This window comes from Leopardus geoffroyi, chromosome B2 (genome assembly GCF_018350155.1).
Source record: "Leopardus geoffroyi isolate Oge1 chromosome B2, O.geoffroyi_Oge1_pat1.0, whole genome shotgun sequence".
Lineage (NCBI taxonomy): Eukaryota > Metazoa > Chordata > Mammalia > Carnivora > Felidae > Leopardus > Leopardus geoffroyi.
The window spans coordinates 11556168-11572424 of record NC_059332.1 but is presented as its reverse complement, the minus strand read 5'-3'; the positions used below and the strand labels follow the sequence as shown (position 1 = coordinate 11572424).

Here is a 16257-nt window from a genome sequence, read left to right as displayed (position 1 = left end):
GGAAGCACGGGCTGAATCCTGGATCTGTCGCCGTCCCACTGACCCACCCCTCTGACCTCGGTTTTCCATCATCAAACACCTAATATGTAACAGCAGCACCTATGGCATCCGCTGCTGTGAGGATTAAGCAAGATGCTATGTTTCAAATGCTGGGAACCGTGCCTCGTACGGTTGGCTGTTACTATTGAATATTGGCTGTTACTATTACCCTTCAAGCTACGGAGACACATATATATATACGTACCAATACGGGAAATTAGATCTGAAGCTAATTGGCAGGGTTATTAAAGACAAACAACCGACGTTTTAAAATCTGAATTAGACAGTCTGTATTCTAACACACACACGCACACACAGACACACACACACAATCTGTACCAATTAAATACAATAAAGTTGAAAGGGGATATAAATTACAGTTCTTTTTCTTTTTAAACAGACAATAGTAGAATACTACAGTCGGCTCACTATACACAAAAGTCATCAACAGCAGCTTTTCATTAAAGTCTCCAAAATCTTACTCATTGACTGATGCTAAGAACTGAAAAGAAAAACTTAGAGAATGTACACATTCTCTCTCTCCCACAACACATTTATTGCTGTACATCCACACCGATTTTCCAGGCATCTACAGAACGAGCGCAAAAAGTACTTCTGTAAAAATTTCCACATGCGTAATCCTTCGACGTCTCCGTTACCAGGAGAACCCTGCCAATGAAGACGTGGACAGCAGGATCACCTGCATTCTATCATCTGCTGCGAGCACGGTGAAGCGGGCACCTGTGAACTTAATAGCTCATCCCATGCCTTCAGTGTTTCCCAGAATTTAAGTAAAATTAACAACAGCAAAACCACACGACGAAAGCTACCGATCCAAAACGAAAAACCACAAAAAGACAAAAATCAACATCCCCTCCCCTCCCCAAACCCAACTCCAGGCATGTCCTTGTGTTCTCTTAACAGTAATACTGCTCTCTGAATTCCCCCTGCCGGCCAGGCCGAACCACAACCCTGGGGTAAGGAAGGCTGGAGTCGGAGCCCCAGGCGTTGTCAACAGTTAGCCTACAACGTCACACCAGTAGGTGGTGACCCGGTGGAAGACTAAAGAATATAGCTGTGAGATTTTTCAGTGTGCTTTATGAAACAGGACACAGAACAGCTACATGTGGCCTGGTAGCCAAGAGGAGTGTGGCACCAAACTCACAGTCAGACATATATGTACACATAAAACGAGGGGACAGCAAAAACGTTCAGTCTTATGTAAGTTCTTTGGTTGTAAAGAACGGCATTCTGTAACCTTTTCTGCAGAGAGGGATTCGCAACCTCATTCTTAGGCAATCAGGTCTTTTTCATCTGCTCATGTATAAGAGATTACCTAAGTGGTTTTGTAACCAAATCCAGTACCTTATGATTTTCTAGAAACCACTCATATCTGCATTTTCGTGTGCAGTCTTGTCTGTCTCCAAACAGACATACTATAGATATACATTTCATATACATCATATATATTATTTATAAAAAAAAAAACAGCATGGACTCCAGATTCTACAGTAAGAACTGATTAAAATTGTACAAGAATAAAGTTCGCTTGAATCTGTGGAGGTTTCTACACAGTGGGTGTGTGTAGTAATAAGTGCAAACAAAAATACTGCCACTTAATTCAATCCAGGATTTTCGGTTCTCTGGCTTTCTGGAAAAAGCAGAGGCTGCCGATTCCCCCGAGTGACAAAGTGCCAGCTTCTCCCAGCTCGGGAGGAGAAGGCAGGTGGCCCACGAAGCGCTTGGCTTCTCCACGCTGGTCTGGGGTCCCCGGCTGGGCCGCAGCATGTTTTACAGATGGGGCTGGTGCTTTCACGAGGCAGACCGCAACGAAGATGCTGTGGCCTGCGGGGAGGCGCTGGCTGCTTTCACCGAGTGCTCGCGCTGCCCTGGAATGCAGACCCTGGTGAGTTCGAGCTCCTGATCCCCGCCCCCCTCCCCCCAATGCCAACACACACACACACACACACACACACACGCACACACACACACCACGTACACACAGGGCCCATTCACAGCCAGACATCACCCACTCAAGGGGCTCTCCCTGAAGGGACCCACAGGATCCACTTTATTATGGAATCCTGTTCTAGGATTCACACTAGACAAAGGAGAAACCTTGCCCCGAAGTGAAGCTTCTAGCAAAAGTGATGACAGAAAGAAGACCCAAAGTTAAAGTAAAAAAGTGTTGTCACAACTTACTAAAACCAAAGAGTATTACAAAAACACTAAAGCAATAAAAAACAAAAACAAAAACAAAAACAAAAACACAGGGGCACCTGGGTGGCTCAGTCAGTTAAGCGTCTGACTTCAGCCTAGGTCATGATCTTGCCGTTTCCGAGTTCGAGCCCCACATCGGGCTCTGTGCTGACAGCTCAGAGCCTGGAGCCTGTTTTGGATTCTGTATCTCCCTCTCTCTCTCTGCCCCTTCCCCACTCACACTCTGTCTCTCTCAAAAATAAACATTAAAAAAATTAAAACAAATCACCCTAATCCCATGTTACTCTGATATAACAAATATTTTTGTAAATTCCACTTCTATTGTTTTTATTAAAAAAACCTTTTTTTTAAATGTTTATTTTTGACAGAGAGAGAGAGAGAGAGAGAGAAACAGAGTGTGAGTGGGGGAGGGGCAGAGAGAGAGGGAGACACAGAATCGGAAGCAGGCTCCGGGCTCTGAGCTGTCAGCACAGAGCCCAATGCGGGGCTTGAACTCAGCGAACCGTGAGATCACGACCTGAGCCAAAGTCGGACGCCCAACTGACTGAGCCACCCAGGCGCCCCTGTAAATTCCACTTTTAAAAGGCAGGATCTTTGGCAGGAACACACTATTGTGGAGCCTCTGAAAACAAAAATCAGGTCATGTTCCCGTTTGTTGGTTCCATGTAATCCAATCAGTGGAACAAGGGGGAGGGATTGTTGTCTCCTCCTCTTCTGTAAGCCCTCGGCCACCCCCAATTATCACTGCAGCAGAGGGGTCTCTGAAGACAGACCCCCCGCTCTGCACTGCACTGAAGCAGCGGGTCAGCGGAGGAGAGCAGCGGCTCCTGGGAACCTGAATTTTGAAGAGGCACCCTCAATACCTCTCGGGAAGTCTGCTGCACACTTAGGTTTGAAAAGCATTAGAATTAGCCCTTGGACTTCACAGAGGAAGGACCGAAAGGCTGATCCAGGCCAGCAATGCAGATTCTGCCTGAAGACCAGAGCAAAGGAAGCCAAAGGCTCTTAAACAAACGGGTCGTTGTTTCATGGGCAAAGAACAGTAACAAGTAACTTTATTCTTAGTCTTATGTTGGGGGAAGAAAGTCTTTTGTTTTTATTGCAAGAAATCACCGTCTGGGTTTTGCAGTTTATTTAGGAGTATGCTGTGTAAGTGACTACACACGGAAATGTTAAGGGCTAGTATGAAAAGGGGGTAAAGCTTCTCGGGGGGGAAAAGCCACCAAACCAGAATAACTTCCTCAGCAAAGCCAAGACCAATGGCATCATATCTTTCTAGATTATTTTTCTAGTTCTGTCTGCTCTTTGTTTTGCTAAGTTCTGGCCCTCCCATACCCCTCACTCAGCTGCAGTGGGGGTGTGGGACCAAAACAGTGACCCTGGATGGAAAGAAATGGTGGCTCTCAGGAGCCCAGCCCCCAGAAGTGGATAATCTCTTATTTATATAATTTGCTATTTTCCTTACGAGTGTTAGCAAACATCCACTCTGTTCCATTAGTTTAGGAATTAAACGAAAAAATTAAACTATTAAACTATAAAATTAAACATTATAACCAACCTGGTAACTTCCAAAGCCCAAACTTCAACTGCTCTGGGAATTCACCTATACTTCCCCCAAACATGCTTTTACCTATGGGCACTAAATGACGATTTTTTAAATCAATTCTACTATGCATGCCTCCCTTCCCCCATGCCCCTTTTTAACACCTCTACTATGCATGCCTCCCTTCCCCCACGACCCTTTTTAACACCTCTGAAATTGGGATTTTAACACCTCTGTAATTAGTAAATTACACATTTACTAATGTAATGTGGTTTCATTGAAGTATTTTTTGCAGTGATACATAAAATAATGGTTTATCTAGTAATTACAGAAATCACAGATTTCACGAAATACAGTAGATGCTACCTGAATGCCTTGGGATAGCCAGTAATTAGACATTTCAGGGAACGGAATATGAGACTGAATGATCTTTAGTCATGTGAATGCTTAATTCGTCACCAACCCACATGCCTGTTAGAAAGGCCACTGGTCCAGGGCACCTGGGTGGCTCAGTTGGTTAAGCATCCAACTTCAGGTCAGGTCATGATCTCATGAGATCATGGGTCATGGGTTCAAGCTCCAAGAAGGGCTCTGTGCTGACATTGCAGAGCCTGGAGCCTGCTTCAGATTTTCTATCTCTCTCTCTCTCTCTCTCTCCCTCTCCCTGCCCCTTCCCCACTCATACTCTGTGTCTCTCTCTCTCAAAAATAATTAAAAAATAGATTAATTAACCTAAAAAAGTTATAAAAAAAAAAAAAAAAGCCACCGGTCCCATATATTCCATCGTCCATCGGACACCGCACAGAGCCAGCTGGGCAGCAGTGAGTTTGTGCTCCAGTGGGCCCATCTTCCCTGTCAGAAGCATCTGAGCAAACCTCTCCTACTAAGTCCTGTGGTGAAGCACCTCTGGGGGTCGGTGCACAATCAGGCAGGCTCCCCAACAGTACAGAACACAGAGGACTGCCTCTGGAATTTATTACCTGTTCATTCTCTGCTGAGGAATGCAGCTGGGCAGGGCCCTGCGGCCCATCTGAGATACTCTTCCTGTCCATTTTATTGGGTAGGTTTCTTCTACTTGAAAGCTCTCCAGAAGAATCCGTCAATCCGTCAAAATCTTTCCCATCGGACACACCCATAAACTCTGTGAAAGAATGGTCCTCAAGGATATCTGTGGTGTGCTCTATGGTCACTTCCCTGGGGCAAAATTCTCTGACTGGTTGGCCATTTCGGCTGGAGCAGGCATCCTGCCCTGAACAGGAGCCAGTCCTACAGAGGGATTTGGAGTTTTTCTCAGGGATGCTTTGGGGTGATGGGCTCCCTTTGGCTAAGGCACTGTTTTCCTTGAGTGGCACCATAATTATCTTCTCTTTAAGCAAGCCTCTTTCTAGTTCTGTCAACTCTTTGTTTGAGGACGGTCTGAAATCATGCCCAAGGGACGGTCCGTAATGCTCACTGGAGTCTGTATCCTTTGTCTGAATGGCTAGCTGGTCCGAGCTGTCACTGGAAGGGACCGCCATGTCGGACAGAGTGGCGTTGGAGGCACTGTGGGAAAAGTAGCCGCTGGTAATACTGCTGGTGGTAGGGCTACGGGACACTTCTTTCTCCAGGACCCTTGAGTTCACCAAATCTACTTTCGAAGAAAACCACTCCCTGTTCTCCAAGCTGGCATTGTAAACACTGAAGTCTGCAAACTCCACGGGCACGTAAGGCTGTGAACTTATCAGCTTCCTGTTAAGAGCTTCCAGATCATTTTCCTCCTCCTCAGAGTCCTATAGTAACGAAGCAAAAGTCACTCATTAGCTCCTTATGGCGACTTTATTGTTGAGACAAGTTTTAAATACATTCCTATTAAAGGCATTCACACGTGTAGTGTTCGTGAGTTTGGTTAAATCTTGTCACCTACGGTGGACCCAAGTACAATACTCTCAGAGATCCGTGAGCATAAACCCACCTAATACGTAGGAGATTTATTTATTCTGCGCTCACTCCCTGCTAATTGGAAATGTTTCCTTCCCTGGTTTAAGTGCAGTGGACTCTTAATTCATTTTAATTGATGATTAGTTTTCAGTTGTGATGATTTCCCTTTGCTAATTAAATGAGGAGAGGGACAGCCAGGGGCAGAGAAGACGTGCCGCTTCGTTTGTTCTTACAATCCTTGCTTTGGGAAGCCAAGCGCAGGTAAGCAAGGTAATTTGTATAAGGTTTCTGAGCTATTTTACGGGGAGGGAGGGCAGTAAAATAAAGATCCCAACAGTGAAAAGGCCAACGAACATGATTTCGACACCCATTCCTGGTGTTACACTAAACGCTGTAAGGTTGTAAAATACTGACAGTCGGTCTAACGATGAACACTTTTTAGGGTTTTGGAGAAGCGTGGATAGAGGATTTGGCCAGAGATGAGGAAGGTACTGAGATTTAAATGAAAATCTCCTTTGTCAAGTAGCTTTAGAATTCTGTTTGTGAAGACTGGTATATATGCAGAAGTGGGTATTCTCCATTTCCCAGTCTGTCTCTTTTGTATTTGAAGGAAACCAACATAAAACATGTAGATGTAAATGATAAGGAGTGCCTGGCTGGCTCACTCAGTAGAGCATGCAGTTCTTGATCTTGGGGTCATGAGTTCAAGCCCCACATTGGATGTAGAGCTTTTAAAAAGAAAAAAAATGATAACACAATCTAGTCATTTCTAATTAACCTCATAAACAAATATTCCTCTTCTCTGAAAAGATGCCTTTCATTCTACGAGTATTCATCAAGCATCCACTGTATGCCAGTCATTGGCCCAAGAACTGGGAATACCAACATTGAACAAAACCAGGCATGGTTCCTGCCCTCATGGAGTTAGGATTTTGGGTCCTTGCTCTTAGAACTATCCTGGACCCTGTTTTGGTGGATGGAAATTTAATTCAGTATAAAAGCAAGGAGACGGTAAAGACCTGGAACCAAAACGTTAACCTTACTCATTAAAGTATCATTTCAAAAGGTTGAGGAGAGAGGGGATAGGGAAGGGGAAAAAGAACATGCTTGAAGGATACGGGAGATGGCAGTTCACAAATTAACATAAATTTCATCGACTGAATTTTACAATAATAATTTCTTTTGCGTAAGATGCTAAATGGCTAAATCAATACCTTAATAGTCTTGAGTGCTTCTTAGTTGTTTTTTTCTTTTTACTTGAGATTATTACATTTTATTGACACAAAGGATACTTAGGCCACATCACCAAAAAAAATTATGGCAACATCAGTAGTGCCTTTTAAGTTAAATGACAATTTGGAAGTGTTTAAAAACATATGGTCGCTTTTCCTTGACATATATGATTAAGAATATATCTTTTTATCAAAATGTAAAATGCCATCTGGCAGAAGTAACAATTATTTTATTGGCCTTATACATTAAATTAATTCACTGTACTTTAAAGAGGAAATATTTTCCCATTTTTCCTTTTTCTTGTGCTAGATCTATATTTATTTATATATTTATTATATATATAATATATATAAAATACTCAAAAGCTGTATAACTTGAAAATTATAATTGGGTATAACAACTAAAATTGATTTTAAATTTTGAACAGAAAACAATGTGTTTCTTAAATTCTTTCCAAACATTTCTTTAAAATTCAAATGGCAACAGCCCTTTTAACAAACCTCTCAGGTTCAGAAGATACCAAATGAGCAGGGAAGTTTCTCTCTGAGTGTTCCTTAGATTTTAAAATAACTTGAATATAAATTATACAAAAGCATCAGCTGTCTTAATTCCATGGCTATTAATCAAAGGTGAGGGGTACCTGAGTGGCTCAGTTGGTTGAGTGTCCAACTTTGGCTCAGGTCATGATCTCGAAGTTGGTGAGTTTGAGCCCAGAATCGGGCTCTGCACTGACAGCACAGAGCCTGCTCGGGATTCATTCTCTCCCTCGCTCTCTGCCCCTCCCCCACTTGCACTTTCTCTCTCAAAAATAAATAAACTAAAAAAACAAAAAAATCCAAAAAACAAAGGTGAATGAGTATCAAATATCACTGGTAAAAATTCCAGAAAATTAGCAAAACAAAATTTTTGGCAACACTAATCTCGCCACCTTATTTTTAGCTACATTCTAAATCAAGTAGCATTATTAAAAAAGGGGGAGGGGGGAATGTTTGGAAAGGAGCAAAGATTAGACAGAATTCAATCGGTGGCTTTTGTCCGTATTTTACTGATTCTCTACTTGACATGTTTATTTGTTTTTTTCTTTTAATTTTTTTAAGTTTATTTATTTTGAGAGAGCGAGAGCGTGAGAGAGAGCGAGAGAGTGCGCGTGATCAGGGAAGGGACAGAGAGAGAGGGAGAGAGAAAATCTCAAGCAGGCTCTTCAGTGTCAACACAGAGCCTCATGTGGGGCTCCATCTTATGAACCATGAGATCATGACCTGACCCAAGATCAAGAGTTGGTTGTTTTCTTTTTTTTTAATTTATTTTTTTAATGTTTATTTTTGAGAGAGAGTGTGTGTGCACACGCAAGCCTGAACAGGGGAGGGCAGAGAAGACAGGGAGACACAGAATCTGAAGCAGGTTCCAGGCTCTGAGCTGTCAGCACAGAGACTGACATGGGGCTAGAACCCACAAACCATGGGATCATGATCTGAGCCAAAGTCAGATGCTTAATCAACTGAGCCACCCAGGCTCCCCAAAAGTCAGATGCTTAACTGACTGAGCCATCCAGATGTCCCTCTACTTGACATGTTTAGACTCAAAATTGAATTTCTAGTGTTTGGATCCTTAGATTTCTTTCTTTCTTTTTTTGTAAGTAAGCTCTACACCCAATGTGGGGCTCAAACTCACGACCCCAAAATCAAGAGTTGCATTCTTTACTGACTGAGCCACCCAAGTGCCTCCCCCACCTTTATATTTCCTTTTGACTGAAGCTGGCAAAGAAATACAATTCCCCAAGCCCCGGAATCTCTGATGCAATTAATTACTGAAAAGTTAGTTGTTGAAAAGAAAACCAAATCTTAATATGAGAATTAGTAACTTGGAGCCCTTTTTATGCCTGAAGTTATGTCTTCTCAAGACCGAGGAAAGGCCTGTCACCCTAAAACACAACTTTGCTGAATGAAATATTCAATCATAGTTTACTGTGTAGAAACAGGTACACATTTATCAAACTCACAAAGATAAAAAGTTATTCCTAAAGGACTAGAAGGAGCTTAATAAAACTGAAGAGTCTACAAAACCACCAAGAGATTAAGTTCAAATAGGGATCAGTCCATAGTGTTGTACCTGGGATGGAACTGGGGGAGGGGAATGACCCAAAGAGAGAGGCTAGAGGAGTTGGGGCAAGTTATTTCAAAAATGAAAAAGAAAACTCAGTAGAGATTAAACATTTCCCAACATGTAAACCAGACTGAAGGCTTATTGAGTTATTGCCTTCAAGGAAAAAAAACAGGACTTAAAATTGGCTTAAACTGTGCCATAAGGGAATTTGGTTAGACAGACTTTCTACTCCAGAAATATTTATCGTTGTATCTTCAAGGAGACTAAGCTAAGCACCTTCCTACTATGTCTTAAGGACAAAAAGGTTTAAAACCCTGCCCAAAAGTGAAGCATGGAGTCAAGTTCTCAAGTCTCTCTATAGCTACAGTCTTCATGATTTGATTTTTGCAATTCAGTTCATGCAGCTGATATTTACCTATAGACAACATACCTTGACTTTAAGAAGGGATCATAACCCACATTAAAGCAGTGACTCTTGGCAAGGAGTTTCACTTGATCAAAGTCACTTTTACTTCCACATGGAATGGGGTCTGTGTTGTCCACACAGGGAGATGGTCTCTTTTCAGAAGGACTGTCTCAGCCTAGGGCCCCAGTACTTCTGTCCATGGTACTAAAAGGCGGGCAGCCTTTTTTTAGAAACAGCAGCAGCAGGGCAACTAAAACTGCACTATTTGGGGGAGCATCTAGAGTCCTTGGGGTCAGCCCAATTGTGCTGAGGGATGACGGAGCCTTTGTTCTTATGCTGTCATTAACTGCGAGACTTTGGGCATGACCCTCATCTGTAAATGGAGAAATAAACTATATGCTGTCTATGCAAGACCCAAGAGAGGGAGAAGTGATTTCCTTTCTAATCTTCTCTCTGCTTAATGACTTAAGATAGACTCCAAAGGCATGTTGTTGCCTTTATGTTATTTAAACAAGACATGAAGTACATTTGTGTATCTTCCCAAATTGATCAGACAACACACTGTGCTTTAAGAATCAAGCCTCAGTAGGCTGAGTAGCTCAGTCTGTTAAGCATCCGCCTCTTGATTTTGGCTCACGTCATGATCTCACAGTTTGTGGGTTTGAGCCCCACATCAGCCTCCGTACTGGTGGTGCAGAGCCTGCTTGGAATTCTCTCTCTCCCTGCCCCTCTCCTGCTTGCGTGCATGCACTCTCTCTCAAAATAAATAAACTTAAAAAAAAATTTTTTTTTAAATAAAAGAATCAATGCTAGCTATATGTAACTACATTCTATTTGAAACTATCAGAAATTATTTCAAACTCCATTGATGAGACCAAACCACTGATTCACCCTTGGATTTTTCAAGAGTGTAAAAGGAAAGAGAGTGAATGGGAAACAAAAGGATAAAGCAGTGGATGTCCATTTGTAAGAGGAGAAATAAAATGAAAGCTTCCCACAGAGAATTAGAACCTCAGATCAAGCAATACCCTTAAAATCTACCAGAACATCCTGGAAAAGCCAGAACTATCTGAAATAAATCAAGCAGTTCAATAGTTTCAGAGATGAAGAGGCAGAGACAGATTTCTTTCTCTTTTTTTTTTTTATTAAAAAAAACTTTTTAGGGGCGCCTGGGTGGCTCAGTCGGTTGGGCGGCTGACTTCGGCTCAGGTCATGATCTCACGGTCTGTGAGTTTGAGCCCTGCGTCGGGCTCTGTGCTGACAGCTCAGAGCCTGGAGCCTGTTTTGGATTCTGTGTCTCCCTCTCTCTGACCCTCCCCCGTTCATGCTCTGTCTCTCTCTGTCTCAAAAATAAATAAACGTTAAAAAAAATTAAAAAAAAAAAACGCTATAAAAAAAGTTTTATTTATTTAAATAGTTTCTACATCCAATGTGGGGCTCAAAGTCATGACCCGAAGATTAGGAGTCGTATGCTCTTCTGACTAGCAGCCAAGATCCCCTCTTTCTCTTAAAAAAATATTTTATATATATATAGGAGACAGAGGTGGGGAAGGAGAGATCTCGAGTTGGGGAGGAGCACAGACAGAGGGAGAGAGAGAGAATCCCAAGCAGGCTCTGCACTGTCAGCATGGAGCCCAATGCAGGGCTCAAACTCATGAACTGTGAAATCATGACCTGAGCCAAAGTTGGACGCTCAACTGATTGTGCCACGTAGGAACCCCTCTTTCTCCTTTTTTAAAGATTTTGTCATTATTGTTTGGTGCCAGATTTCTAAGGAGAGTAGAGGCCATTCTCTCAAGTTTCCAGCAATAAAAATGGTACCCTCAAACCCTACTCAGCAGACTTCAAGGTGCATGCAACCACACAGAGGCTAAGTGCTGCTTGAGAGTTGCTGGGTTAAGAGAAGCCAGTTCCATCCTACCCTCTGCTAGCTAAAAGTCCTGAAATGGGTTTTATGTAAAAATAATACAAGGAAAGTAAAGAAAATAATGAAGAGGCAAACCCTATCAACAGTGAAACCATCTGCTGGGTAGTCCCAGAAGGGTCATCCAGCAGTCTCCTGATGGTGTGTTCTACCAGAATGGATTGTTACAAGAGGTTTAAATTTACTACCCATGCATCATGGTGGTAGGTTCCACATCATCCAACAGATTCAACCAGCCAGAGAGCCAGAGAGTTTGCAGGGGTCATGAGCTAGCTACTTGGCCTTTTCAGCCCATGCTGCAGCCTTATTAATTAAGCAGGGAGGTCAAGTAAGTGAATGAGCAACATATTAGGATGTAGAGATGTAGGGGCAGGTGTTGATGTTCACCCTCTTTTCCAGCAGGAACTATGATGGAGACTTGGGACTGAGGGGCAGGGAGAACACAGAAGCAACGGTGGGGAGAGGGACAGAGGAGAGGGGGAAATGGTGCCTTTTCTTCTGTCTTCCACAGACAGGAGGAATGAGAAGGTCATTTCCTAAGTCCTGTGAGCTCTCCAAGCATGCAGGTGCATGGCCAACTGCATTCTGGGTTAAGTTCCTGTTAGGTTCACACAGTGAGCAGCAGGAGCCCATTTTAGAACCTTTAGAGGACCTCACACCCCGGAGTCTTTGGACCAGGTCTGACCTGTGCAGCTGGGAAAGGAAACCTCCCACGGGCTGCCCACGGATCAGACTGTCCTCAGATGGAAACACCAACCAGCTCTGTCTTGTTCCAAGCTGCTTTACTTTTTCAAAGCCCAGGAAGCCACAGGAGAGTGAAAGCTCAGACACAAGAAAACTGTTTCCAGGTCTGGGAATACAGTTTGTTTTTTATTTTATTTTTTTTAAGTTATTTATTTTGAGAGAGCATGAGCAGGGGAGGAGCAGAGAGAGGGAGAGAGAGAATCCCAAGCAGGCTCCACACCATCAGTGCAGAGCCTGATGCGGGGCTTGAACCCACAAACCGTGATATCATGACCTGAGCTGAAACCAAGTGTCAGACGCTTAACCGACTGAGCCGCCCAGGCACCCTACAGTTTGATTTTTAAATTGAGGTATCACATATAATCCCCCGTGCCTGGTATAACAGCGTCTTAAAAACGATTTGCAAATGTGTAATTTGAAAACCAAGAGCTGGGGAAGGGCATTTTACAGGCAGAGTTTCAACCTACCTGTGGCTGAAATACAGATAAGCCATCCCAAGAGCCAGCCTGACACTGAGGGGGTTGGGACCTATTTTGCCGCCTGAGGTGCTGAGGCGGTAACGGGGGCAGTGAGGGTTTGCAGCACGGCTTCAAGCTGCAGAATCAGCTTAGCGGGAGCATCAGGCGACACAAAAGGAGCTTTCAAACATCCCCACAGCTAAGTGCATGATTACTCACTGCAAGTAAGTGCAACTCCTCTAGGTAGATTAACTTCAGAATCTGGGCAGTATGCAGAGACACATTAGAAAGATCCAGAATCAGTTAAAGCGATCTCTTTGTTACCCTTTTCAAAGACTAGAATCAGTAAGAGTGCCTTTTCCCCTTTTTCTAAGCAAGTTGATACTAAGCAAATAAATAAATAAGTAAATAAATAAATAAATAAATAAATAAATAAATAAATAAATAAAATAGGATGAACACTTAGAAGAATCAAAGGTCATGGCCACATTCATGCAACATTTCATTACCAGTGATCACATTGTTTTCTTAAAAAAAAAAAAAAAGAGAGAAAGACCCAATACATTATCTTAATTTCTTCTTAAAGGATTTGGATGATTGTCTGTGAAAGGGCCTTAAAACCCACCACCAGGCAATACAACAGAAATGGTTCTGGAACTTACAATCTTCTTCTCACGTTTGCTATTGTGCTCTAGTAGCATGTTGCTGCCATTGCTTCCCGAGGGCACAATGCAGCCAGGGTTATGTGGCTGAGGTGGAGGCATGCTCTGCAAAGGTTAAGACACACAGATGCATCACACACAGAAGACGCCGACAGCCGAAATACACGGTTAAGTACGTGCAAGTTAGCAAAGCAACACAAACACTTGTATTCCACAGGAGTAGTGCGGAGATTTCGCAGGCCGAAGTTAAAACCACTGATGAAGTCTGACAAGACTACACAGACTAATGGCAAATAGCATAACTGGTTTTATCAAATTAAAAAAAAAAAAAAAAAAAAGCCCATACTATTTTCCAAACACCTAGGGAACATCTTCCTCACATGGAACGTTAAAAAAAATACTTTGAAAAGCCGTAAGCAGAAAGAAAATAACAGCAATAACAACACACAACAAGTTCCCCCGTGACCCTGGGTGACCCACACGTGTCTACACGCAGCGCCCAGCCTGTTAATGCACACTGCTGCTGCTCCCCAGGCAACACAATTCTGTTCTTTTTTACGCGGTACGGAGAACTCTGGTACTTACCTCCTGGCTTAGAAGAGGCCTCGCTTCAAGAGCTATCCTTTTCTTATGCTCCTCTTTTACAGGCATCAGGGGTTTGAAAAACTTTGGCGGCTGGGGAGAGAATGCTTTAAAAGGACTGACTGTTAAGGCGTGAGGGTTCTCGGATGTACAACCTGGGAAGGACAAACAGGCATGAATTCACAGGCACAGAGCACCTTAACCAGCGCACAGGAAGCACAGTTATCACCTAGCCAGAGGAGGAGGATCTGGTGTAACAAAGAAATTAACATGCTGATATTTGGCTAACGATTCAAACAGATGTGGGCAAGAGTGGAGATGTATCTACCGAGTCACAAAGAGTCATCAAAGGACTGGGCGGCATCGAAGAAAGCAGAAACTAAATTTTCTACCTTCTTTTCAAGATCCAGCTTGAAGCACCACCTATTAGAGCGATTTCAACTCATGCTGATTTTCCAATGCTCTGAATTCCTGGATGCTATTGTCCGTACATGCATTTGGGCTCTTTATCATTTATTATCTAATTTTCCATGTATCTCATTCCACAGTTAGAATTTAGGATCTAGAATGGTACCTTTTTGTATCTTTCACTGCATATAGCAAGTAGAGGCTCAATAAACATTCAATGAATGGATCCTGTATAAATTTTCTTGCAAGCCCCTTTTCTCCCAAGCCGCCCTGGCTCCATATGGCTGAGGAACAATTCCTCTTTCCTGCTTTCACTCATTTCTGGCCGTTTAGGGCCTCTTTTCCTCCTCCTGTATTTTCTTCCCAATTCTCTGGTACAGTGTCATTTAGTAGGTAAAATATAAGCTGATTTACGTATTCAGAGAATGCTGTTCCTCTCAGGGCACTGGAAGATTACACAGTTAAGGAATAATGCTGTCACTGATCAACCTCATTTCTGGTATCATTTTTGGAACCGCTCGGGGAATCAAAAATTTCTTGTAAAAATCTTTTGAGTACAAAAACATCACACGGGTAGATAGTCTTTTGGTAAAGAATGAAGTCTAACCATAATGTAATAAGATTTGTGTGCATCTCAAAACTGACTTCAAATTCAGGAAATGATGTGGGAAAAAGGATTTGAAAATTCTAACGTGCTACACAAAAAGCCGATTATTATTATTATCTGGAAGATATACTGGCTACAAAGCAAAAAGAAATCAAATAAGTGAACGTGACATATTCTATTCAAGAAGACAGTTTAGAAACATCCAGCCCACTAAGAATTTCAGGTTCCTATCTTATTATATGCCACTTACAAAAGGATCCCCCCACCCCATGCTTTTCCTAGAAATTATAAAGAAAGAACATGGAGGGGCGCCTGGGTGGCGCAGTCGGTTAAGCGTCCGACTTCAGCCAGGTCACGATCTCGCGGTCCGTGAGTTCGAGCCCCGCGTCAGGCTCTGGGCTGGTGGCTCGGAGCCTGGAGCCTGTTTCCGATTCTGTGTCTCCCTCTCTCTCTGCCCCTCCCCCGTTCATGCTCTGTCTCTCTCTGTCCCAAAAATAAATAAACGTTGAAAAAAAAAATTTAAAAAAAAAAAAAAAAAAAGAAAGAACATGGAAAAACAATCTCACCACTACTTTCTTTACTCCTTCGAGGCGAATCCCTGGGTAAAGTTCCATAACAGGCTATATCTTGGTAACTGGAGCTGTAGTTAGACATGTCTAATTGGTTCTCTAACCAACCCTACAAAGAAAAGACATGGGTTAACTGCAATTAAGTTCCTTTAAAAATGAGAAATGAAGCCCAGATTTGAGTTTTGTTCTAATTTTTAAAGGCAGTATGTGCACTTCCTTATTTTTATTGTAAAATATTTCCAACATGTAGAAAAGTATGAATGGCTGGATAACATGACCAATGCTGTCATACCCAAGATACAGCTAGAGTGTTAATGTTAATCCTGTATCATGTTTGTTCAAGACTTAATAAAATCATTATGAACAGAGTAAAATCCCCTCCTGAACCTCTAAGGTCCCATTCATTTTCCTTCCTCCCCGGAGGCAGCCACTTTTGTATATTTGGTGCGTTATCTAGGATGACTGGGTAATTTAAAGACCACAATGAAACACTTCTCAGGGTGAAATGGTTCCACTGATAATTTTGCCTGGGTAGCAGGCATACACTGGGATTGACCCAGACATACTAGGTGGTATGGTTACTCTACTCCATATGCCTGAGATTTAAAAGTATCAAACTGGCATAAGATATGGGTATACTAGAGAGAGAAAACTTGTATGTATCATATAAGTTTATTTAATCTTACTCCAACTTCTCAGGAGTTGGCTGCCGCTAAAGACTAGATTTTAAACTTCTTGAGGGCAAAATCTGTGCTTCTATTCTTTGAATCACTTAGTCCCTGGCATAGGGACATATATACAATATATGTTCCAAGAAATATTTGCTAAGTAAAGTGATGTTG

At 42.5% G+C, this 16257-nt stretch overlaps 1 protein-coding gene across 11 annotated transcripts in view; it reads right to left on the bottom strand.

The window, feature by feature from the left end:
- Positions 1-304: 304 nt before the first annotated feature.
- KIF13A (kinesin family member 13A) overlaps positions 305-16257 on the bottom strand; it is a 216539-nt gene continuing 200586 nt past the window's right edge. For 5 of the 11 annotated variants that reach the window (XM_045497283.1, XM_045497284.1, XM_045497287.1 and 2 more), the window contains 6 exons: positions 15413-15524; positions 13835-13986; positions 13250-13354; positions 12807-12848; positions 4783-5571; positions 305-1928 (listed from right to left, as the gene is read on the bottom strand). In XM_045497283.1, the coding sequence (XP_045353239.1) occupies positions 1908-1928; positions 4783-5571; positions 12807-12848; positions 13250-13354; positions 13835-13986; positions 15413-15524 (1221 nt within the window). In that variant the 3' untranslated portion in view covers positions 305-1907. The remainder of the gene's footprint in view (positions 1929-4782; positions 5572-12806; positions 12849-13249; positions 13355-13834; positions 13987-15412; positions 15525-16257) is intronic. The other 6 variants (XM_045497288.1, XM_045497291.1, XM_045497293.1 and 3 more) reach the window with 3 other exon arrangements.